Source organism: Mirounga leonina, unplaced genomic scaffold (genome assembly GCF_011800145.1).
Source record: "Mirounga leonina isolate KUSES-001 unplaced genomic scaffold, KU_Mleo_1.0 Mir_129, whole genome shotgun sequence".
Lineage (NCBI taxonomy): Eukaryota > Metazoa > Chordata > Mammalia > Carnivora > Phocidae > Mirounga > Mirounga leonina.
In genome coordinates this window covers 81127280-81150444 of record NW_023270323.1, presented here as the reverse complement: position 1 = coordinate 81150444, position 23165 = coordinate 81127280, and the positions used below count along the sequence as shown (strand labels likewise).

The following is a 23165-nucleotide window of genomic DNA, read 5'->3' as shown; positions in this document are numbered from 1 at the left end:
GAGCACGCTCACACCCAGACCACCACGTTCACACCCAGGAGAGCACGGTCATACCCACTGACGGCACGCTCACACCCAGACCGCCACGTTCACACCCAGACCAACACGTTCACACGCAGGAGAGCACGCTCACACCCAGACCACCATGCTCACACCCAGGACACCACGCTCACAACCACTGACGGCACGCTTACACCCAGGAGAGCACGGTCATACCCACTGATGGCACGCTCACACCCAGGAGAGCATGCTCACACCCACTGACGGCACGCTCACACCCAGGACACCACGCTCACACCCACTGATGGCACGCTCACACCCAGACCACAACATTCACAACCAGGAGAGCACGCTCACACCCAGGACAGTACGCTCACACCCAGGACAGCACGCTCACACCCACTGATGGCACGCTTACACCCAGGAGAGCACGGTCATACCCACTGATGGCACGCTCACACCCAGGAGAGCATGCTCACACCCACTGACGGCACGCTCACTCACACCCAGGACACCACGCTCACACCCACTGACAGCATGCTCGCACCCAGGACACCACGCTCACACCCACTAATGGCACGCTCACACCCAAGAGAGCACGCTCACACCCAGGACAGCACGCTCACACCCAGGAGAGCACGGTCACACCCAGGACAGCACGCTCACACCCACTGACAGCACGCTCACACCCAGGACAGTACGCTCACACCCAGGACAGCACGCTCACACCCACTGATGGCACACTCACACCAGGACAGAGCTTCCCAAGTTGAAGCGTCTTTCCTGGCCATCCTTGGGAATGGTGGGTTGGCTGCAGCTGTCCCCCTACGGGCTCGTGCTCTGGTCCCACTATTTCTGGGTTCCTCCCATGGGCCAGTCCTGGCAACCGCACCATTTTGCTGTTGCACTCAGCGTAAGTCAAGAGTACCTGGCCTGCCCACCCTCCCCGGGGCTCCCCATTGCATGGCCACCCACTGAGTCAGGATGCCCAGATGCCCACCACTCTCGTGCGCCCCAGCAGCCCTTTGCACCTGCTCCTCTCACAGCCTCCCACGGGGCTGTGCTCCTGACCCCCACCTCCGTCCAGTTCTAAACAACTGACAGAGTATTTGCAACACCAGAAAAATTATCATCATAGAGCACAGGCAAAAATTACTAAGTTGGATTAGAGCTGGGTAACTTGTCTTTTCTCACCCTAGCTCCTACTAAGAAAGGATTTCTATTTGTTCTAGGGAGAAACCAGTAACAGGTGAAGCCAAAAGGATACAAAGACCCAGATTGCCCAGGGTGGTGGCCACAGCACAGAAGCACAGCCTGGCTGTGTGGCCACAGGGGTGACAGGTGCTGCCATGGGTACCAGGAGTCAGAGGTACCAGGACAGGGCCTGTGAGGACCCGTTTTCTGGAGCATGACTGGGAGTTACTGCCTAGGATTGGGATGTTCGCTGCTGTATTCAGCTGCACGCAGAACTCCGACCGTCTCCCTGGTCCCCGGCCGAAGGCCCATTCTGAGCAGAGCAGGCACAGACCCGACCTGGACCAGCACGAGGAAGCCACAGCTCCCGTGGGAGGTGTCCCACGCCAGGCTGCATTTTGGGGGTGGCTCCGAGGGCAGAGGGCTCTACAGGGCGGCGAGGAGTTCACAGGAAATCCGAGAAGACAGCGCGTGGCAGATGGTTCCAAGGAAGAGTGCACTCCGCACATGGCAGGCGTTCACGGGCGGGCTTCCTCACCTGCCGCCTGCCGGCCCCATGCGGACCAGGCCCGGCTCAGGGGCTGAATCAAATGCAGCTTTATGGCTCTCCCTCTATTTACAACTTGCTCAGTGCAGGCTTTTTCCTGTGAGAGAATAAACACTCTAGAAAGATCTAGGACTCCCCAGTGTCAGGAGGTTATGGATGTGCAAAGCTTCCCACCAGGGTGTCTGCTGCCACGGGGTCGGGGTCTCCTGGTCCTGAAGTCATATGACAACAGCCACCCCGCCCGCCTGCGGTGCCACGTGGAAGCTGCTGGTTACGTGTCTGCACATTCATGCACTCGTTTCTGCATTCTCGACGGCTGACGTGTTTGCCCTCGGGATTCTCCTTCAAGCTGGCGTTCACATTTTACCGGCTTCCCTCACGAATTCGTGAGTCACGGGACGTGTTCACTTGATGCTTGTGAGTCCCCGGCAGGAAGTCGCAGGCTGGGAAAGCCTAGTCCACGTGTGAGGCGCCATCAGCACCCTGTCCACCTGTAGGCTCTGCCTCGCTCGCCTTTTCTCCCAGGACCCCAGGCTCGGCACTGGGCAGCAGGGGAGCAAGGACAAGGCCCCCCGGGACTGGCGAAGGCCGTGCCCCGGCAGCTGACCCCCGGCTGCTTGCTTGAGGTGTCGTAGGGTGGGCACGGCATCTTCTCCACTGGCTGTGATGCCCTCATTCAGCTTCCCCCATGGCCATGGCCACTCACCTTGCCAGAAACACCAGACAACGCCCCTCGCTTGGCTGGAGCCCTGTTCCCCTGCCCCCTGCCGTAGGCCGGCTGCACCACCCTGGGTCTGCCAGGAGACAGCGCTCACCCCACCCCCGCTGGGCGTGCACAGCGTTCTAGCCAAGGTGCCTTAGCATGCACCCACTCCCAGGGCCGGCGGAGCGGCCGGGCGGGGATCGACAGGGTAGACAAGTCTCCCTGCGTTCTGCTCTGGCAGCCCATAGCCCGTCTCTGAACACAGGTGCACCCATTCATTTCCATCCTGGACGCCTGTCTGCTGGAGACGTCTGTGCAGTCTCACTATCCCCCATCTGCCCCTGATGGCAGCATGAGCTCCCACTGGTCCAAGACGTCACTCTGCAATTTCAAGACAGTTCCCCACATTCTGGTCCCTCAGCTGTAACACCCAGTGACACATGAATCAGTTTAGGTTGTCAGTCTCGGATCTCCAAAACTAAGCCACATGTAGGTGAGGCTCAGGGTCCAGCCTCTGGGGAAAAAAGGCCAGCAGGCGGTGGGGGGTGCTGGGACCCAGAGGGCAGGGAGGAAGTGCAGCCTCAGTCTCCGTCCAGGACCTGACGTGGGGCTTGGAGATGGGCAGGGGAGGAGGCACTTGCTGGCACCAGCTGCCAGGGACTGGGGTGTCTCCTCCATCCCAGCTCTGAATGGCTTTGCATTCCCACCTGCTCATCCTGGAATCTGGATTCCTCCTTAATATGGTTCCAGGACGGCTCCCTTGGAAACGAGCACTACTCACTAAGCAGCCTGAACACCCATGTGCACCTCCCAGGGCGACCAGGAGACTGCAAACAAGAAGCACTAGGTGCTGTGTCGGTTAAGTCACCAATGCTGACGAGTCCATGTGCACCAACCAGCCGCGCACTGCTTGAGCCACTTTTCCGACCTGGTCACTCCCTCTCCGGGCCCCAGGAGCCTCCGCCTGGGGACTAGCTCCCCCACCCCCTTCCCAAGCTGCCCGCATCTGGCCAGGGGGCAGTCTGGCCACGCTCTGTTTGGGCCAGGCCTGGGGCCCTGAGCTTCCTCTGCTCTGGTTTCTCTCCTCTGTTCCTCAGAGCCCTTCACGCTTCCGCTTGGCTGGACAGGGCTGATCCTGACTACACAGCATCACTTCCACCCTGCCCACCCGCCTGCTCCCTGTGCCTCAGTCACAGTCCCGGCCTGGCTCCCTGCAGGGTCATGCAGGACCTACCCTATAAACCACACCCCAACCTGCTTACCCCTTGGTCCAGCACACGACAAGAGACCCCGCTGTGATCTGTCCATTACACAAACACTCATGTATCCTGGCGCTGAGGAAAACCACAATTGTGTGCTGTGTGGGGGACAAGCAGCACGGGGAACAGGTGTACTTACTTTTCTCATTGGGGAAGGAGTATGGTCAACCTGCATGAACTCCACTCTGTTAAATGAACAGTGGGATACATTTAGTGAGCCTGGGTCCCGTCCACACCCCGTCCAGGCCCACACTCGGTCCGTTCGTGCATCTGGCTCTTCACTGGCTGCCCACGGCCTGTCAGCCAGACGCACATGGGCACGCTTCTCCACCGGGCCCTGGCCCCGCTCTGGAGCCCCTGCTCCACTCCTCGCCCCACACCCTCCTTCTTCCGTGGGCCAACCGTGTCCTCGCCCCTCCAACTCAGGCCCAAACCTCCTGCAGCGCAAGCAGGAACATCTCGTCTATTTTCCTTAACACTTACTGCCTGACCGACACGTTTTACACAGCGGGTGCTCAGTAAATGTTAGTTCCCTAATTACTCAGCCCACGTGTGACAGGGAAGCGTCATCTGGGCAGCCCTGCAGGAGAGATGGCGGAAGGAAGGACAAAGGAAGGGTGGGGGAGTGACCCGTGTGCCCGCCGAGCGTGAGCCGCGGCAGAAAGGGCCGGTGCTGCACCCAGACTCAACCCCAACTGTCTCAGGGAAGCGCCACGGCGAGGGGTGCAGCTCCCATCAGTCAGGGTGGGTCAGGGTCCCCAGTGGTGCCACCAACACAGCTGTGGTATCTTGTCCTGTTTTCTGTGCTGCATTCGCTTCCAAGCGCCTCCCCCAGCCTGGCCATCTTGGTCCCAGACCAGAGTCCCAGGCACGCCGCCGCCCATCAGCCCAGCATGGGCGCAGGATGGCCCCCGACCAGTTGCAACAACTGTGGGGATGGAGCTCTGATGGGCGAGCCTGCACCACACACCTGGCTCTGGGGCTGTGCCCGTGAGGCTCTGCAGGGCCCGGAGGAGCCGGAGGGAGGGCCAAGCTCCCGAGTCCTGTGCTAAGTGTCGCTGGGTGTCCACCGAGCTGTCCAGCATCTGGGGACTTGCAGGGTTGGGGGGCCGAGGAGAACCGGAGGTGTGTTGGAGGAAGGGCCGTGTGACCTGTCAGACCCATGACTCTCAGGGGCCCTCGGACGTTCCCACTGGGCACACACCTGTCAGAGGCTGATGAGTCAAGGGGCAGGAGCGGGTGTCCGCCTGGCTTTGCTGAAGGAGCTGTGGTGGAGGTCTGAGCGTTAGGCCGCGGTCAGCCAGCCCAGCTGCATGCCTCTTCATAGCCCTCCCCGTTCAGGCCCCATGTTACTTACTTGAAACTGGAGTTTTTATTGCGCTGAAAGCTGTTTGTTGTGACAATCTCATACTAAACAGATGGAGAGAAGGTGTTAATTAAACCGTAAACATCTACTCCCACAGAATTCATTCCAGTTTGAAGTAGAAGATGACAAACAGCCAGATGCTCCCCGTCCGCCCGGCCCCCCATCTCTTGCCAGCCTCACGTACACGCAGACTCACTTTCCACCCAGAGCAGCTCCCTGAGGACAGGCAAGTGGCCTGCGCTCACTCTAACCTGCCCATGCCCAGTGCTGGGAACAAGCAGGTGCTTGACAAAGACCTGCCAAGTGACTCACTGACCAGGGGGTGGGGGCAGGCAGATGTCTGCACTGTGGGGACCCAGCATCTCCGAGGGCACTGGCTCCTGGATTCCATACACACGTCTGTTCTGTGCTGGCCTCCCCAGGACACAGCACCACAACAGAGCTGACCCGACGCCCCCGTGGTGAACACCGCGCTGCATGACTTCTGTTCCTCGTGCGCGGGTGGCGGTCTGGGTGAGGGCGTCCTCCCCCAAGCGAGGGACGCGCGGAGCGAGCCAGCCAGATGACCCCGCCCCAGCCAGGCCAGAAAGGCTCCACCTGGCATGAGAGCCCGGGGAGAACAGGCAGACCCGGGCTCGCAGGAGTCAGGTGTGGGAGATACCCTGCCTGTGATGTGCCTGAACAGAAGATGGGGACAAAAATAAGCTAACCCCACGATGGCAGAAAGGACCAGGAACCTTCTAGAAACATATAACTGAGCAGCCAAAATGAACCCGAGGCGGAAAAGGTGTGCAGCGCAGAGCTGAGCACAGAAGCAGGGCCGGGGGGCCGCACGGGAGCAGCCCGGGGAAAGACAGCGGCTGCGGAGCGGTTCCCCAGAAAGAAAGGAACTTGTACACCAAGGACTGACCCCGCGTGGGCGCATCACCCTCTCTGCCGCTCCCTGGACTCGGACGGAGCAGGGCCTCACCACTGGGTCGGCCTCTCGGGACCTCCACTGCTGTGCCAGCCGGGGCCGATCTCCCCGGAGTGTGTGGAGCCCAGAGCACACCCTCACCCTGGTGCCGGCTGGCGGCGGCCCATTTACCCCAGACAGGCCGCGTGGTGGCCGTGTAGCTTCCAGCTGCCCAGGGCCCCCGGCAGCAAGCATCCACCTGCAGTGTGTGGGTCACCCCTGCACATGCGACCAGCTGGGTGGACAGCAGCTCCCCAGGGCCAATGACTCTGCAGACTTTAACCTAACATGCGACCCGGCAAACTTGGACTTGCGCAGAGTCCCCGTGTTAACACACCTGAGAGAACACAGTCCGTCTCACAGAACAGAAGGCACCGTGACGGTAAGGGGGCCGTGTGGATGCTGCCCTAGGGTAGACCGCGGGCCCCACACTGACAGACACACGGGCTGCACGCATTCACTGTCACGGGCGCCATGATTCCTGGCAGAGGGGAGCCCCTCAGCCCCAGGACCCTCTGGGGAGCCCCCCAGGGGAACCAGTCCTGTGTGTTTTCACAGCTCCCACTGCTTCCCACTGCACTTTTGCTTTGACAGAAGCTTCTAGTAAATGAAAGTGCTCTTTCTTCTGCTTCTTGGTTACAAGGTCTTACAAGGTCAGACGGCCAAGCGGGCAGCAGTCAGCTGCCCCGGGTGTGCCCGTGGAGAGGACTCACCTCTGAAGCTGTTCCATCCGCAGCACTGACTTCCGAAGGGATTCCTCCAGCTTTGTGATCTAAACACAATCAGACTTCTGGTTATCAGGCAGACCAGCGGAGAGTATAGACAGCACACACTGACCCTCTCAACGCTGTAAGCCGCGAATCCGAACACGGCCGCCACAGGAGCTGCCCTCTTGCTGTTTCAGAGGAAATCTGCACCGCGTGCAGGCCGCCAGGGACCCCAGGAGCCAGCGCTGGAAAGCCATCTGGGCAGCGCGAAGCGTGCGGTGTAGCCCAGCCTCAGCAAGCGGCCTCGCCCCGGTGCTCCTCTGAGCTCTCTGTCTACACCCCAGATACGAAACTAGATGAACACTGCCACTTTCACCAAAGCTCTGCTCTCCTTCCGTGTAGAGGAGGGTGTTTATAGGGCAAACAGGCATCTTGAATGTCCTTTTGTAAGGTTTCCCCAGGGCAAGCTCATAGCTGTTGTGTGTGGAAAAGTGCCCGATGAGCTCTGGGGATGTTCATGGGTCGGTGTTGTCGCAAAGTGAAACTGCCCCCGTGACCACGGCTGGGTCCCCCAAGCGGCCACGTGCTGATCACAGACGCGAACCCGTGCTGGGCTGTGGGTCAGCAGGACAGGTGCCAGCCAGGGGCCCGCCGCCTGAGACACAGCCTGGGTTAACTAGGCAGCAAGTCACGGGAGTTACCTTTTCTCTATAGAAGGTCAAGAGTCTCTTTCTGTGCTTTTCTTGAAATTCTGAAATCTGAGAAGAGAATACGTGTCAGCTACAGGAACTGGCCGGGCTGCAAACACGCACGCTGTCCCAGAAGCCAGGGTTTGGGATGGACCTCGGTGCAGGCCCAAGCATGCTCCGTTTCCTTACACCCTGTCCCCCGGTCCAGGCGTGGGCTCTGCTGGCTGCCCCCCCGTGCCTGGAGCCAAGCTCAGCACAGCTGGCGGTGTGAGCAGCGGTGCGGGCCCAGATGCACACGCGAGCGGAGGCTGTGTGCTCCACGCGGAGGTCACACAGACCACAGGGCTGCACCACGCCCCTCGCTTGCGTCCTCAGTGGTGCTCAGGGCCTCGCCATGGGACGGGACACAACCCAGTGGGCCAATCACAGTGTACCATCCCTCTGGCCGCAGCAATGGATCACGGGAAGGCCTCTTGACCGAACAGCACCCACGGGGAACACCCTGGACATGCTACATGGATGGGGCTGGCCGGAAGGGCACAGCGCCAAGCGGAGCCCAGAGAGCCCAGGGACCTTTTCTGGACCCCCAGGGCCCACTGCACCTGGGACCACCTCTGCTCTTCCATTTAGATGGGCCCCAACTTCCGCATCTGCAGTAGGTTCCTGAGAACACCAACTAGATCAGAAACAGCGATCTGTGATTTACTCAGGGGAGGAGAGAGCCACCCCACGTTGAGCAAAGTTCTATTTATTTATTTAATTTGTCAGGGGGCAGAGCAAAAGGACAAGCAGGGGGAGGGGCAGAGGGAGAAGCAGGCCTCCCGCTGAGCAGGGAGCCTGATGCGGGGCTCGATCCCAGGATCCCGGGATCATGACCTGAGCCGAAGGCAGACGCTTCACCGACTGAGCCCCCCAGGTGTCCCTAAGGGAAGTTTTCAGACAATGATGCCTCCCCTCCGGGAACACCACCCTGTAACTGCTAAAACTTGATTCTGCTGCCCCCGGGCAGGGTTCCTGCAGGACTGGGATGTGAGGCCAGCATCCTCTAGGTCCTACACCCCATCAGTGTACCCCAGGAATCTGCTTAGTGGGCAGACATGAAGGGCGGCTGGTGCTGTCCCCAGGCTCACTGGGCTAGCACAGACTGAGGGAGAAACCACCATGGACTGGACGGCCAGCCCACAGAAGGTCTTCAGTGCCTCCTCTATGGCCCGGGCCACCTCCAGAAGACAGGACCACGGTCAGGAGTGACAGCCTCTTCCCATCCTCCTGCATCTTCCCAGGGATTCCACACCCTCGGGGGTCTGGAGGACACACCGCATGGGGCCCCTGCTCCACAAGACAAGGGCCAACGGACACAGGCTCTGCCCGGAGCATTAGTCTGTGGTGAGGGCACCACGAGGGGCCTGCAATGTCACCTCCATGGGCATCTTCGTCTTCATGAGGCCACGTCCCAGAAATGTCCTTGATGCTCGGCGACAGCTCTCAGGTCTGGCTCCCAGGAGGGGGTGAGGTGCTGTGGGACAGAAGGGCCAGCCAGGTCCTAGACTGGAGGAGGGGGCTGTGCACAGCGGGGAGGCGTTCTGGCAGATCTAGAGGCACCCCCCCTCCCAAGTCGCCTTCAGCCAGGACTAGGCCGACAGTCTGTTCGCTTGGTCTCATTCCTCAACGGGTTCTGTGCCCGCGGCAAGAAGAGGGTATCACACACCTCTGACCCGTAAACCTCGTGTCCTGGTGCAGGGTCCGCTCTGAGAAACAGAAAGCAGGAGCATCTGGAAGTGACCACAGGATGGCCCACCTGGAGCATCTGGGAGCAGGGCTGTGTCCACGCCGGCAGGTGGGCTTGACCTCAGAAGAGCTCGGGCTCAGCAGGGCCTGTGGGCAGGCCCGTGGGTGTTTTGAGGACAGCAGAGAACAAGTGTGCAGGCCTCCGTGGCTGGCACAGACAGGATAAGGCAATGAGGCCACAGCAAGGACCAGGCCACGGGCAGAGCTGAGCCGGGAGAGGGGCCTGTGGATGGGACGCCGAGTCCCGAGGGGCCTGGTGCAAGTCCAGGGGCAGCGTGGACCCCTGTGGCCATATGCCACCCACCTGTACCAGGCAGGGGCCAGCCTCCGGGACTCCAGGGTGTCAGGCCCCTCAGGTTGAGTTGCTGCGGCCTTGACCGGGGTGGGGGATATGGACACCAGCAGAACAAAATGTAAAAGGGCCATGACCCTCATCTGGTAGAGAGTGCCCTCCTGCACAGAGGGGGCACCCGCTCCATGAGATTTTTATGAAGTGCGGAGGCTGAGGAAGCCCAGACCAGGAGCTGAGCACATACGCACCCTCTCTGCCGGTCCCTGTGACGGGCAGGGGCAGCTGTGGGACAGCTCGGGGCGCCTGCCACCCGGTGGGTCCATCCCCGAGGGGCAGCCAAGTGTCCACGCTCTGACTGACTGACATGGGCCAGCCCTGGCTCAGGGAGCTGCTCAGGGGAAGGAGGATTTCTGCTGCTTCCAAACTAGATCAGGAAGGGTGACCTCCTGACCGCCTCCTTGGACCCCCCTGCTGTGGTTCTGACACCCACTCGTGCTGTGGCCTGAGGGTGGCTTTACGCTCTTAAAGTTACTGTCGATGTGGGTTTGCTCCGTCAGTGCTTCCCTACCAGAAGTTAATACCAAGAGGAATTTACAATACCTATCAATTCATTCAAGAATAATGAGGAGCGCCTGAGTGGCTCAGTCGTTAAGCATCTGCCTTCGGCTCAGGTCATGATCCCGGGGTCCTGGGATCGAGCCCCGCATCGGGCTCCCTGCTCAGCGAGAAGCCTGCTTCTCCCTCTCCCACTCCCCCTGCTTGTGTTCCCGCTCTCGCTGTGTCTCTGTCAAATAAATAAAATCTTTAAAAAAAAAAAAAAGAGTAACGAGCCCAGTACGTTAACGTGAGTGACGATGCGCTATCCTGTCGTGAGGCCTTTGGAAACTCCACTTCACACCCGGACAGATGGGCACGTGGCCATGGGACGTGTGGCCCAGAGGTGTGAGGGAGGTCCCTGGCAGCTGCCTCCGCAGCCCACCCCCCACCCCTACACGGGTGCACGCTCTGCGGGGCCGTCTGGAAACGCCATGTCCTTGGTGAGACTCTTGCAAGCACGGGGCTGCCCGTTGTTGTGAATGCCGTGGGTCTGAGGACCTCCCAAGCCCAATCGTGGGCGGCTTCTGGGGCACGTGCGTGTGACTACAGGGCTACACGTAGATGGCAGAGCCGTGACACCGTGGGGCTTCTGGCTTTGTCACAGCTGGAGAGCGGCCGTGCAGAGGGGAGGTCTCGGTGGGGCTGGTGGAGCCAGACAGGCACGGGCCCAGAATGGTCAGGGTGGGTACTGCTCTCCCTCGGCCTGCTGCCCCAGGGGAAAGGTCCTGGCTGGAGGCAGCTCCTGGATGCTGCCCCGTTCAGCCTCCTCCCCCAGAGGGTAGGTGGGAGGCGGCCCGCAGGGGGCTCCATGTTAACAGAACGGGGAGAAGCAGGATGGCTGGGGGCTGGAGGGCTCCCTTCTCTCCCAAGCGGCTTCGTGGACAGAACGGCGGCCCACACCTTGTCCAGGGATGGCCGGGAGGCCAGGCATCTGGGGCGGGACGCGGGGTGAGCACGGATTCACAACACTAGAGGGAGGGGGAGCAGCAGGTGAGATGTGGGGGCGAGGCAGGCGAGGTGAAGGGAGCAGGGCTGGGAGAAAGACACCCCGGGAGCCAGGGGAGAGCATGCCCTCGTGGACCGTGACCCTCAGAAAGGACAGCCTCACGAAGCAGCCGCGGCCTCAACGTGGGGCCCTTCCAAACCCGAACCGTCAGGTCTGCCCCAGATCGTGAGGGTCAAACGACAGCTGTGACCCCGTGCACAGCAACAACAACCGAACACGGTCAACGGCCTCGTCTCAGCGAGGGCAGCCGCGGGAGGCAGGGAACCCCAGGAGGGACTAGTCTCCAGAGCTTGTAACACCCTGTCTCTTCTGAGGTCATCACAACAGTGAGTCTCCGATGCCGGGCGGGCAAGCCACGTGTCGAGCTCACCTGGCAGGTCTCTCTGGAGTACTTCTGACACAGACCGTCTATGCCCATAAACAGCGCCTGGATATCCGCGTCGGTCTGAAAGGGAAGGGGAGCTGGGGTCCGTGTTACTGCTCCCAACACGGTGTATAGACACTGGGGAGGAACATCTAGAATCAGCCACAGACGACACAAACAATCAGCACCCCACAAACCATCTCCAGGGGGCCTGGGAGGCTCGCCTGTGTCCTGGCTGCTGGTGGCTGTCGGTCAGTCCAAGGACTGAAGGGCAGTGCTAAGGGGCTCCGGGCACCCACTGGAGGGCAGAGTGGCCTCGACCACAGGGGCTCATCTGTGCGGTGAGACACACCCCTCCTTGGAAGTACACCCCCAAAGCCAGGCTTTCATGGTGGAAACACACGGAACTCAGAAGAAGGAAAAAAGCTGAGAACGCTTTCAACCAATCACAAGTATGTACAAGATACTTAACAAGCAACCATAAAGTATTTAAAAACATAAGGGTTGAAGGAACGGTGTCTGCCTACTTCCGAGCCCTAGTGCAGACCTGCCCTGCCTCCTCCCCTGACCACAGCAGCAATAAAAGCCCGGGCAGCAGCCATCCTGCGGCAGGAGTCTGGGAGGAGTGGCCATCAACCAGAAGGAACAGTACGGACACACACCAGACCGAAAAGGTGCAGGAAGAGTCTTGGGTGACCCCGGTCTGGTCTTTGGTCTGGACTGTAAGCAAGTCATGAAGGTCAGGATGGCGGTTTGGGGGCCATCTGTGACCCCAAACTCCACTAAAACAACAGTGTAACTAAATTAGGTCAGTGGTAGAAATTGGGGATTGTACCTTGAAGGGCCAGGGCCTTCTGGCAGGAACAGTGGAGGGGCCAGGAGCAGGTCTGGCTTTGGGATACGAGGGGGCTGGCGTGGTGTCAGGACAGCGGGGGTCCCCGCAAAATGCTGTCTGGACAGACCACTGCACACGGGACGGCACGGCCCACAGACAGGGCCCAGGGCCTCCAGGTTCGTGTGAGCCCTGCTCTGCACCAGCTAGACCTGCCACCCCGGCACGTGGCCTGACGCCTCCGAGCCTCTGTCCTCCCAGTGAGGCCAGCAGAAACGAGAGCCTTCCCCGAGGGCCATGCAGAGTTCCCCCGAGAGCATGGCTGAGCCTGGTGCTCAGCAAGTGGGGACCATGCCTGTCTGCAGAGATATGTCACATACACACAGACGACCCCAAACTAGATGAAGAGCTCCATGGACCAGAACTGCAAGCACCTGGAAACACTGTCACTGGTCTGTTAGGGTCCACTGCCTTCTGAGAGAGGACTCAATCATTCTACATGTGGCAGAGGCCCCAGTGGCACCGGAGGCTGTGGACACAGAGCAAACACGGGTTCTCGTCTAACAAAGGCCCCCACTGCACAAGCTGTGGAATCTCCGTGAAGCCAAGCAGGACAACTCCACAGACAACCATCATCACACACAGCACAGCCACACTGTGGAAGGAGACAGACAAACAAGGAAGGAATATGATCAAAGCACCAAAAAAACATTAATGTCCATTAAAGAATTCTAAGCTCAGTGAAAATATGCTTCAAAATAGAGGCAAAAAAAAAGAGGCCCTTTTCAGACAGACAAAAACCAGAGAAATTTGACATCAACAGAAGGCACTGCCTTTAGGTAGGAAATGGTTCCTCGGTGGGAGCAGGGGTTTCAGGAGCCAGTGAGGAGCATGAGAGGAGGGGACTGTGGGGTAACCGCAGATCAGAATGGTGACCACACACTAGCTGCCCTGTGGGGCTCCGTGCAGACAGAACGAAACCACCCACGAACAGGGTAGGTGGGACAAAGACCCTTGCTTCGGCAGGAAGATCTACTGCATATTGGACTTCAGAAGGTCGAGGCCATGCCATGGTCTCTGGGGTCACAGAAATGAACCCTGTCTTGGTCTGAGTGGTAGACATGTTCAGGTCACAAACAATTCCTGGAACCATGGACTTGTATCTGTGCACTTTTCTGTATTAGACTTCAATAAAAGTCAGTAAAAATAACTAAAAATCCCCAAATATTTCTAAGTCAATATACTTTCAGAAAACACACAGGTCATGGGAGTAACTGAGCAGAAATTTCAAATTATTTCGAAGTGAAAGACAATAAAAATGTAAAATAGCCAAACACATACAATGCAGGCAAGGGCAAAGAGAGGGCTGCCCTAACCCCACAGCATAAATGCCAGGAGGGAGAGGCTGGCAGTGGACAGAAGCACCCATCTTACAGAACAGACTAAATCCAAAGAAAAAAGAAGAAAGGAAATGATAAGAACACAGCTGAGAACAAATGTAAAGTGAAGAGAAACACTAGTTCTCTGAGAACACTGATAAAAAGTCAATAAAACCAGGCAAGACTGTTGAAGAAAAAAGAGAAGGCACAACAACCATTATTACAATGACAAAGGGGCATCACTACGGATCTCACAGACACTGAAAATACAGATGACTGCAGCCACACTGACGATGAGAAACATGAAAATTCAGATGAAGTGCACAAACTCCTAGTGAAAGACCACTCACTTAAGCTGACCCAAGAATTAGGAACTCTGAAGACTCCCATATCTAATTAAAAAATTAAAACCCAAGTTAAAAACCTCCCCACAAAAAGCCTTCTAGGATCAGATAATGTCAGGCATGATTCTAATGTACCTTCTCTGAATGATCCCAATCTTAAAAAAAAAATCTGCAAGAGAAGAGAAAAATGAAAGAATTTTCAAGTCCTTTTATTAAGTCAGCAAAACCCTGATTCACCAGAACTTGAAAATGGCATTGTAAGAAAGGAGAGTTACAGGTCGGTTCTCACACGAACAGAGGTGCAAAACCCCCAAATCCCTCTGCCCATATAGACTATACCACATCACAACCAAGTTACAGTGTTTAAAATTCTACTGTGGGTTCAGGGGCACCTAGTAGCTCAGTCGGTTGAGTGTCCGACTCTTGGTTTTGGCTCAGGTCATGATGTCTGGGTCATGAGATCGAGCTCCACGCTCTTCTTGGAGTCTGCTTGAGATTCTCTCTCTCCCCCTGGCCCTCCCCCCCCCACTCACATGCACGCACACACTCTGTCTCTCTAAAGTAATAATAAATAAAATCTTTAAAAAAAATTGTACTGTGGGTTTAAAATTCTAAAAATAATTGCAATTTACATCAACAAAATAAAGTAGAAAAGTCAAATAATAACCTTGATATTTACAGAAAAACCACTTGATAGAATCCAACACGGCTCATGATAAACCTTAGCAAGAAACCCAAGGTGCACATGAATACTCCACTGGAAGCTCCACTCTAAAATCAGAAAGAGACAAAGGATGCCTGACATGTAATGAGGAACAAGAAGGCAGAGAGAAAGAAAGGGAGGAATGACACGGAGATTAAACATTTAGAGATGATATGGTTGTGCATAGAGAGAGTCTAGAAAAAGCTCCAGATCAGCCAATAGCATTAAGTGAATTTAGCATGGTCACCAGATAAAAGCTAAGAAAATCAACCAATTTTTATACACCAGCAATAAGCACTAAAGAGATGACATTTTAAGAAATGAGTATGGCAGCATCCCAAATCAATACCCGAGGGTGAAGCTAACAGTGATGCACACAGCCTCTGTGCAGAAAACCATTACTGAAACTGGAGCACATCTAAGTAAATGGAGGTGTACCGCGCTTATGGACTAGAGAGTCCAGGTTGTAGAGACTTCAATTTTACCCACATTATTGATGAAGTGCATACCCAAGAGACTTTGTGTGTGGAAACTGACGAAAGAAATTGATTCCAAAAGTTATATGGTAGGCAAAGGCTAACTCAGGCTAATTGTGCAACAGACAGCTCCCAATCTCAGTGGCTTAAGGGGAAATTACCCACCCGCACATTAGCAGAAGGCTAGACTCGGTGGATGGTCTTCCACTCAGGGCCCAGCAGTTCTGCCCTGCTGGGTCACCAGCATCCACTTGGCTGAGTTGGGGGCTTTCCAGGAGATTGTTTTGGGGGCCAGGTTTGGAGTGGCGTTGCTCACGGGAAGCAGGTGGGGAGATGGGAATCTAGCTGGGGGCCCAGAAAGAAGGGCAGCAGGGCCAAGGACAGCTCCCAGCCAGGCCAGTCTGCTGTTCCAGTGGCTGGTGTCTATTCCTCTCTTCTCTTACCCAGAAAAGTCACCCCCCCCAAATGCTCCATCTCTGAGTTCATACCAAACCCAGGTCCTAGCAGGCACGTGGTCTTGTCCTCCAGGTCCTGATCTGGGCTGCATCCTAGGAACTAGGCCCATCCCCACCGTGAGCAACCTCTGACCTGGGGCCTGGGGCAGACAAGTGAATCCATCCCTCAAAGGTCAGGGGAAGACAAGAGAACAGAGCAGTCACAGAGACCCTGTGGGTGGGTGTCCTGGGGTTCCTGCCCTGGGGCCATCTTCATTAGACAGGCCTCTGCTGTCTAGAGGAGCCTCTGGTCTAATGAGCTCCAGTCCCCAGTTCTGCCCACTGGGGGGGTTCTTCCTCCTCTCCCAGTTCCCCAGGGCCCTACGTGAAGTGGGCATGAGGATTAGTGCCCTGACCACTCATGGCCTCCAGGTCCCGGACACCACTGGCTTCTCCGGGGCTCAGGGCCTCCCCACTGCAGCCCTCTGCCGCAGCCATCCCCTCTCCATCTCTGCTGGAGAACCAGCCAACTGCAGTCTAAGTGCAACCCCCTTCTTGTCCACACATCCTTCTGCTCTGCTCTCTGCTTTCACCAGAGGCTCTGTCCTGCAGACCCGCCTGCCTCCCTCCCAGGTTCCCGCAGGCTCCCCAGCTTCAGTCTGCACTGTCCCCTCACCACTACCACCTGACAGATAAGGCGGCGTACTATTTTGTGTGTGCAACAGCGACAGCCCTTTTCAATGACAAACAAATTAAGAAATAGAAGCGGTGCCCTGTGTGTGAAGCAAAGGAACAGGTGTGGGCCGCGTTCGTACTGCAGGTCCCAGGAGATCAGCTTAGCCCGTCACAGTGTGTTTGGTTTTTTTTTTTCTACTTTGAAACGGTTTTATTTTAAAAGGTGAAACTTTATACATCAATATAAGATATAAAAATTCAAAAGTTCTTGGACAGGTCAATCACACAAAGCAATTCAAAGCAGCAATTAAAGAAGTCACAAAATCAGATCACAAGTTGGATCTCCAGTGGTTCAAGTGCTTTATCCCACACAATAAAGTATGACCAGTTGTAAGGTAAAATTCCTCTTCTGCATATTCTGTCCCCAAAGTCTTCTTTATACCTTCAGCTCACACACTGCGAAAACTGGCTGAGGTGGCGATTCCACAGTGGTTGTCCCGGTCTTTGGCCATCAGTATGTAGCCCTGCATGCCCAGTCCGTGCCCCAGCTATTCCTGACAATCTGGTATTTTTTGCTCTCTGGTTCTTCTCCTTGAGAGCTATAGCCAACCACCAGAATACGCGATCCAGGTCTTCACTGCTGCAGTTTGGATCGTAACAAATGCCCTCATGACAGAACTGGAAGGTATCCAGGCTTGCATCGGTCGCAGCAGAGACGGGCCCCACAGTTGCCACCGCCACCATAAGGGGCCCCTCATCCTGATGCATGTCCGTGAAGCCAGCATCCTTGGCGACAGACTGTTCAGGCTTCTTTTGCAGGATCCGTCCTGTGCACAGTATGGATAGGACTCCTCCGAGTCCAGGCCTCCGCTGCCCTTCACATACCGGAAGGCGTTATCCATCAGGCCACCACTGCAGCCCTCATTGCCTTGAGACTGAGAGCAGCCCACCAGGTTCTGCTCACTCTGACGCGAGCTCGCCAGTTTTCTGGAACATGTGTCCTCTGAGGGCACCCGTTACACTAAAGGCCCAACAAGAACCACACAGACCCTGATTCTTCACAGGGATTATGTAGCCTTTCTCTCTCCAGTCCACAGAGGAGGGGGTCTCAGCAAAGGGAGGTGCTTGGAACACGTTCCCCTCTTGCGCGTCTGGACTTTAAGGCCATTCATCACCTGCTTGAATTCTTCATTGGTCAGGTCACCAAAGGCGTTCATTGCCATCGTGAAGCTGTGTTTCCCTTGGCTGTATTCCTGATTGTGCCGTTCAGTCATTTTCATATTCTTCGCCGACACTGCTCTCCTCCATCCTTCTTCATTCTCGTTATACAGCTTCCCGTGCGCCGCCTTCCACCGGGACCAGTGCGCATCTAAGCTCTGGTCGGGGTGTGGAGCAGCTGTGGTCATTCCCAAGCAAAGGGCAGCCAGGAAGAGAGAAGGATGCATGTTCCAAAACCTGTGGCTGGTGTGGCTGCGCAGCCTCGGTCACAGACGCGTGTCCTGCAGTCCAGAAGCTGTTTGGTTTTAACAACAGCAAAAAACCCAGTCGGAATAGAAACCACCAGGGGCGCTGCATTTAGCAAGGACAGGAGTTGTTTGGTGAAACTTACTTCCCACATGTGCACACACACAGATGCGTGTGCATGCAGACACACGTACGCCGTGCCATGGTATCAAGTGTCCTTCCTGCTACAGGCCAAGGAAGGTGTGGTCATACAGAGCCGTAGGCAGAGACCTAAAGGCTGTGGGGGAGGGGGGAGGTGGAAGCTGCCTGGCCCAGGAGCGGTGGCGGGGCAGAGTCGCCGGCCAGGGGACCAGGTGTCCACCAGAGGCCAGGCCACAGAGCCACGGGCATGAGGGCATATGGTTTTACTCCCAGGAAGCTGGGACACACGACCCACGTTGGCAGATCCCTCTGGATGCAGGTGAGAAGAGATTCCAGGAAGCAGGAGGGAAAGCAGGAAGAATGGCGGAGGGCGTTCACGTGGCCCATGGAGAACGGAGGAGCTGGGTCCTGCAGAGACGGCTAGAAGCGCCCACAGAATGCAGGGGTGCGGGACAGCGTCAGTGCCGTGAACAACTTGACTCTCTCACATGCACAGAGAACAGAAGAATACATACTTTTTCAAGCACGTGTAGAACATTAACAATTACTATGTATTAAGCCACAGTGAAAATCTTGACAATTAAAAAAGTAACCACATGTCCATATTCTCTGGTCACAGAGACATAAAACTAAAAATTTTCCACAAAAATAATAGAGGAGATAAAATCTAACCTCTTAGAAATTAAAGAGCACTCTCTTGAATAATTTTTTTTTTAAGATTTTATTTATTCATTTGAGAGAAAGAGAGAGCACAAGCAGGTGGAGAGGCAGAGGGAGAGGGAGAAGCAGACTCCCCACTGAGCAGGGAGCCCCACGTGGCGCTCGATCCCAGGACCCCCCCCGGGATCATGACCTGAGCCGAACGCAGACGGTTAACCAACTGAGCCACCCAGGCACCCCCCCTCCTGAATAAATCTTGAGTCGAAAAGGAAGTTAAAAGAGAGATTAAAGACTATCTAGAAATGATAAAAACAATGCTCGAAGTGATGTACAACAGCAGGAAACAAAAGGAAACAGATCTCTCTAAATACACTTCTAGAAAAGAAAAGAGAAAATAAATGAATGGAGAGTAGGGCCCAGGAGGGCAGGGAAAGGCCAGGGGCGCCCCCTCCCTCAAAGGCAAGCCCGACCAGCTGCGTGACCCAGCAGAACCCGGCTCTACGGCCAAGGGTTTAAACTGGCACATTTCTTAAGGGAAATAAGGCGCTTTCTATTAAGTTTAAACACTTAAATCTGTGCCCTTATTTTTCCACTCCTAGGAATTTATGCTACAGAAATGTTCTTAAACATATGCAGAAACATAGCAAAAAAATATTCACTGTAAAATTGAAACAGTGAAAAACCACCCTCCCCCCAGGACAACACTGAAATGCTATGCAGTCTTTTCAGAGTGTGGGTGTGCCCAAAATACCAAGTCAACTGAGAAAACACCATTTTGTAAAAAAATAAGTCACAGTAACACACACAGCAATAACTATACCCCTGCTTGTGGATATCTGTGGGAAACAAGATTTTTCTCCATTATGATTTTCTGTATCGTTTAAGTCTTGCGTGACTTCGTATTATATGTGTAATCAGCAAGAAATGATTGTTATAGATTGAAACATCAGATCAAATACGTACCTTGGAACCTAAGTATAAAGAGAATAATTATTTGCAACTAAATTTAAAGCAAGTAGGTGACACTGACGTATTTCACAGAGAGGACAAAAGACCGCGTTTTAAGCCTACTACAACAGTAACCCACTTTAAACTTCCTTTCCTCCAACCCTCTTAATTAGATATGACCCCCATGGAAATCCAGACTCTATCTCCTTCTTAAGGAGCTTGTATTGTGCTGAAGAAACCTACTCAACTCATCTTCATTTCCCAGAACTCAGCACAGCAAACTACACATAGGGCCAATCTATGGTTAAGAAAGAAAGTTGTACGAGGTATTCAAAACCAAATCCTAATTGTACTTTACTCAGAAATCTTGTAAGATCTTCTAATTAACCTAGCAAAATGAAACAAAATTTCAGACCCCCCCAAATGACTAAAAACTGAATCTTGAATTAAAAAAAAAAAACACTGATTAATATCCAAATAATACATATTTCAACTTACATGTTTTGAAAGTAAAACTGTGCGACAAGGGACTTTGCAAATCAAGCACTCTTCTTTGCCACCTATAAAAGAAGAGCAAACTTTATTATAGTGAGTAGAGCTTTTGAATGTTAAGTGCAGGCTTCAAATTACAGTATTTCTTCAATATAATACAGGATTATAGCACTTACATTTTCCACGTTCAGAGAATGACAAGACTGTGCATGTGGACAGAGTTGAAAAGATTTATTCAACTAATAATCCATTTTTCCTGTTTTGTCAATATGCCCCAAAATAGTGATTGTGAAGATCAACAATACTCAAACTTAAATCTATCTCAGATTTTCTTACAATTAGATTTTGTAGTGATATCCTAAGTAAAATTTTTCCAATATTCAAAATGAAAATAGCTCCTTGCACCCCGTCTAAGAGATGAAGTAAAGGCTTTGTTCAGCCCCCTTGGCCTCACCTCTGCAAGACAGGAGACAGCTCACTGGGTAGGTGCTTTGTATTTGCTGAGCTTTGGCTGCCCATAAGGCAGCTCCTGGCCGGAGAGCACAGGGCTAACGTCCCACCTGCTCTTCTCCGGGGTCTCTGGCTCAGGCCCACCTACTGCACCACCTTCTTCTCCACTCCTGCCATCCTCCATGTGGCTGGCTGCTAAGGGCAGCCTTGCATTTCCTCGCCTGCCCCCACGCGGCACCAGAGCACCCGGGTGTCGTTGGCAAATGCCTTCAGTGGGGGCAGCAGGGCCTCTCATCCTGGCCTCTGCCCCATCCCCACACGTCGGAGCTTCCCTTACTCACAAACCAGCCTGGAGCCCAGAGCCGGCCAGGCAATACTGAACCCTCGTCCTGCCAAGCAGCGCACCCAGCCCAAGCCCCGGCCTCTCTGTCTCCCCCTCTTCTGGTCCAGTGCAGCGAAGAACCAGGGAAACAATCACTTAACCGAGAAGTGCATTCACAGACTTGAGTCCAGCACTGCCCACCTGCAGCACTGCTGGGCAACCCTCCATTTTTCTTGGGTGTTATCCCGCCAATTCCCTATGGGGGGTGTTCAAACAGGCCCCCGTATCAGTTACCAAGAAAAAAGTCATGACCTACCTCAATCTTCCTGCCTCTCCTCCACTTACCACAGAACAACTCAACTCCCTCTGCTTTCTTCCTCTGTCTCATCTCATCTCATCCCCACAGCACGTGGGATGGGGTCCTTGTGTAGAAAGACGGGGTTCCCTTCCACAGCCTCCAGAGTTGCCCCTTTCCTCCATCCCTACAAACACGTTCAAGTGGCCCTCTTCTGAAAGCACCCACCCTCGGCAGTATGTTCCCGCCCCCTGTGTCTCTCCTGGGGATTCTGGACAAGATCCCTCGGAGCACGACCACCGCCAGAAGCCATGGAGTCAAAGATGAACAGAGCTGGCTCCTAAAAATCCGCGAGCTGCACTGAGGGCAGGGAAGGAAGAGACTTGACAAAGAGAGGATCCGTCTGCAGCTGATGGGTAGGCAAACTGGCATTCACAAACAGTGCTTACAAACCTATTAAACATAAGCGCTCCAATAAAAGGTGTGAAAGGGCCCAAATGAGTAGTTGGCAAAAGCGCAGACTGACGCTAACGTATGAAACGAAAATGCAGGCCATCCATGCTGGGGACAGGGAGCAGCCACCTTTCTGGGGTGCCTGGTCCTAAGTGCTACTGCACATACCCCAGTGCAGCAGCCCCACCATCTGGGTACCCCAAAGGAAAAAACCACGTAAGGGAACAAGTGGTGCTTAACAGCAAAATATTAGAAAACACGCAGAGCTGTTAGTAGGGAATCAGTTAAATAAATCATGGTACAGCAACTAAAAGATACATCATGCAGCCTTAAAAAGAATGATAGACTGGGGCGCCTGGGTGGCTCAGTCGTTAAGCGTCTGCCTTCGGCTCAGGTCATGGTCCCGGGGTCCTGGGATCGAGCCCCGCGTCGGGCTCCCTGCTCGGCGGGAAGCCTGCTTCTCCCTCTCCCACTCCCCCTGCTTGTATTCCTGCTCTTGCTATCTCTCTCTCTGTCAAATAAATAAACAAAATCTTTAAAAAAAATAAAAATAAAAAAAAGAATGATAGACTTACTTTAACGTGAAAAGAGCTCCATGTCCTATTAATAAACTCAGGTAACTAAAACTGGTATACACACAGTACCATTTTTATTGTAGAAATCTGCATCCGTAGGAAAAAGCCTGGAAGGACGTATACCAAAGCTTAAGGAGGGCTTACCCCTGAGTCACAGTCACTAAACAGCCAAGGAGCTGTGGTCAGTGCTCCACCCTCAGGCCCTTCACTGTTTTTTGTGTGTCCAGCATCGGTGGCTTTTTGGGGGAATGACCTTGGGCTACTGGACCGGGCTTCAAAAAAAGAGCCGTGGGAATCAGCCTGCCCAAGGCCATGAACCCGTCCCCCCAAACTGTGAACACAGACCTGCCCGCATCGTTCTCACCGAAGCTCACCCACACCACTACCTCCAGTGGGAGGTTCCGGTTCTGACTCTGCCCTGGGACGCCAAGTCCACAAGCTCTGCTTTCTTTCCCCCCACATCTCCTATCTTCACCGTCTTCAGAAATGCTCTTCCCGGGCGCCCGGGCGGCTCAGTCGGTTGAGCGACTGCCTTCGGCTCGGGTCGTGATCGCGGAGCCCCGGGATCGAGCCCCGCGTCGGGCTCCCTGCTCGGCGGGGGGTCTGCTTCTCCCTCTGACCCTCCCCCCTCTCATGCTCTCTGTCTCTCATTCTCTTTGTCAAATAAATAAAATCTTAAAAAAGGAAGCAAAAGAAGAAATGCTGCTCGCAGAGAAAGCCTGCCCTGGCTCCCTCCGCCTTCGGCCCTCTCGTCACCCCAGCACCTTCGATCGGTGCCGACGTGCTCGTTCCCCAGTTCTCCGGCTGCCTCCCCAGGCCCTGCCCCGGCCGGCGCCCCAGAGCCTCGGCGTCCAGTGCGGGCCCCGGGCCTGCCCGGACGCGGAAGGCGCTCGTGCGGCGCGGCCGTCCTGCCGCCGGGCGCTCCCACCACTCACGGCGAGCCGCCCGAGGGACGGCAGGACAGCGGTGACCGCCCAGGGCGCTGCTGCCTGCGCGCGCGAGCGGGCTTCACGGGTGAACTCGCCGTGCTCCCCGCGCACGCACTTTTCCTCTTT

At 55.3% G+C, this 23165-nt stretch overlaps 1 protein-coding gene and 1 pseudogene across 4 annotated transcripts in view; both read right to left on the bottom strand.

Moving 5' to 3' along the window:
• Positions 1-22678, bottom strand: part of RNF212 (ring finger protein 212) — a 35835-nt gene extending 13157 nt beyond the window's left edge. For 2 of the 4 annotated variants that reach the window (XM_035005494.1, XM_035005498.1), the window contains exons 1-8: positions 21311-21932; positions 20022-20083; positions 11474-11548; positions 7433-7489; positions 6738-6796; positions 5061-5113; positions 4908-4968; positions 3843-3888 (exon numbers count right to left, since the gene is read on the bottom strand). In XM_035005494.1, the coding sequence (XP_034861385.1) occupies positions 3843-3888; positions 4908-4968; positions 5061-5113; positions 6738-6796; positions 7433-7489; positions 11474-11548; positions 20022-20083; positions 21311-21395 (498 nt within the window). In that variant the 5' untranslated portion in view covers positions 21396-21932. Of the gene's footprint in view, positions 1-3842; positions 3889-4907; positions 4969-5060; positions 5114-6737; positions 6797-7432; positions 7490-11473; positions 11549-20021; positions 20084-21310; positions 21933-22493 lie in introns of those variants that run through there. The other 2 variants (XM_035005495.1, XM_035005497.1) reach the window with 2 other exon arrangements.
• On the bottom strand, positions 16493-18671 carry LOC118010807 (annotated as a pseudogene).
• Positions 22679-23165: the final 487 nt, after the last annotated feature.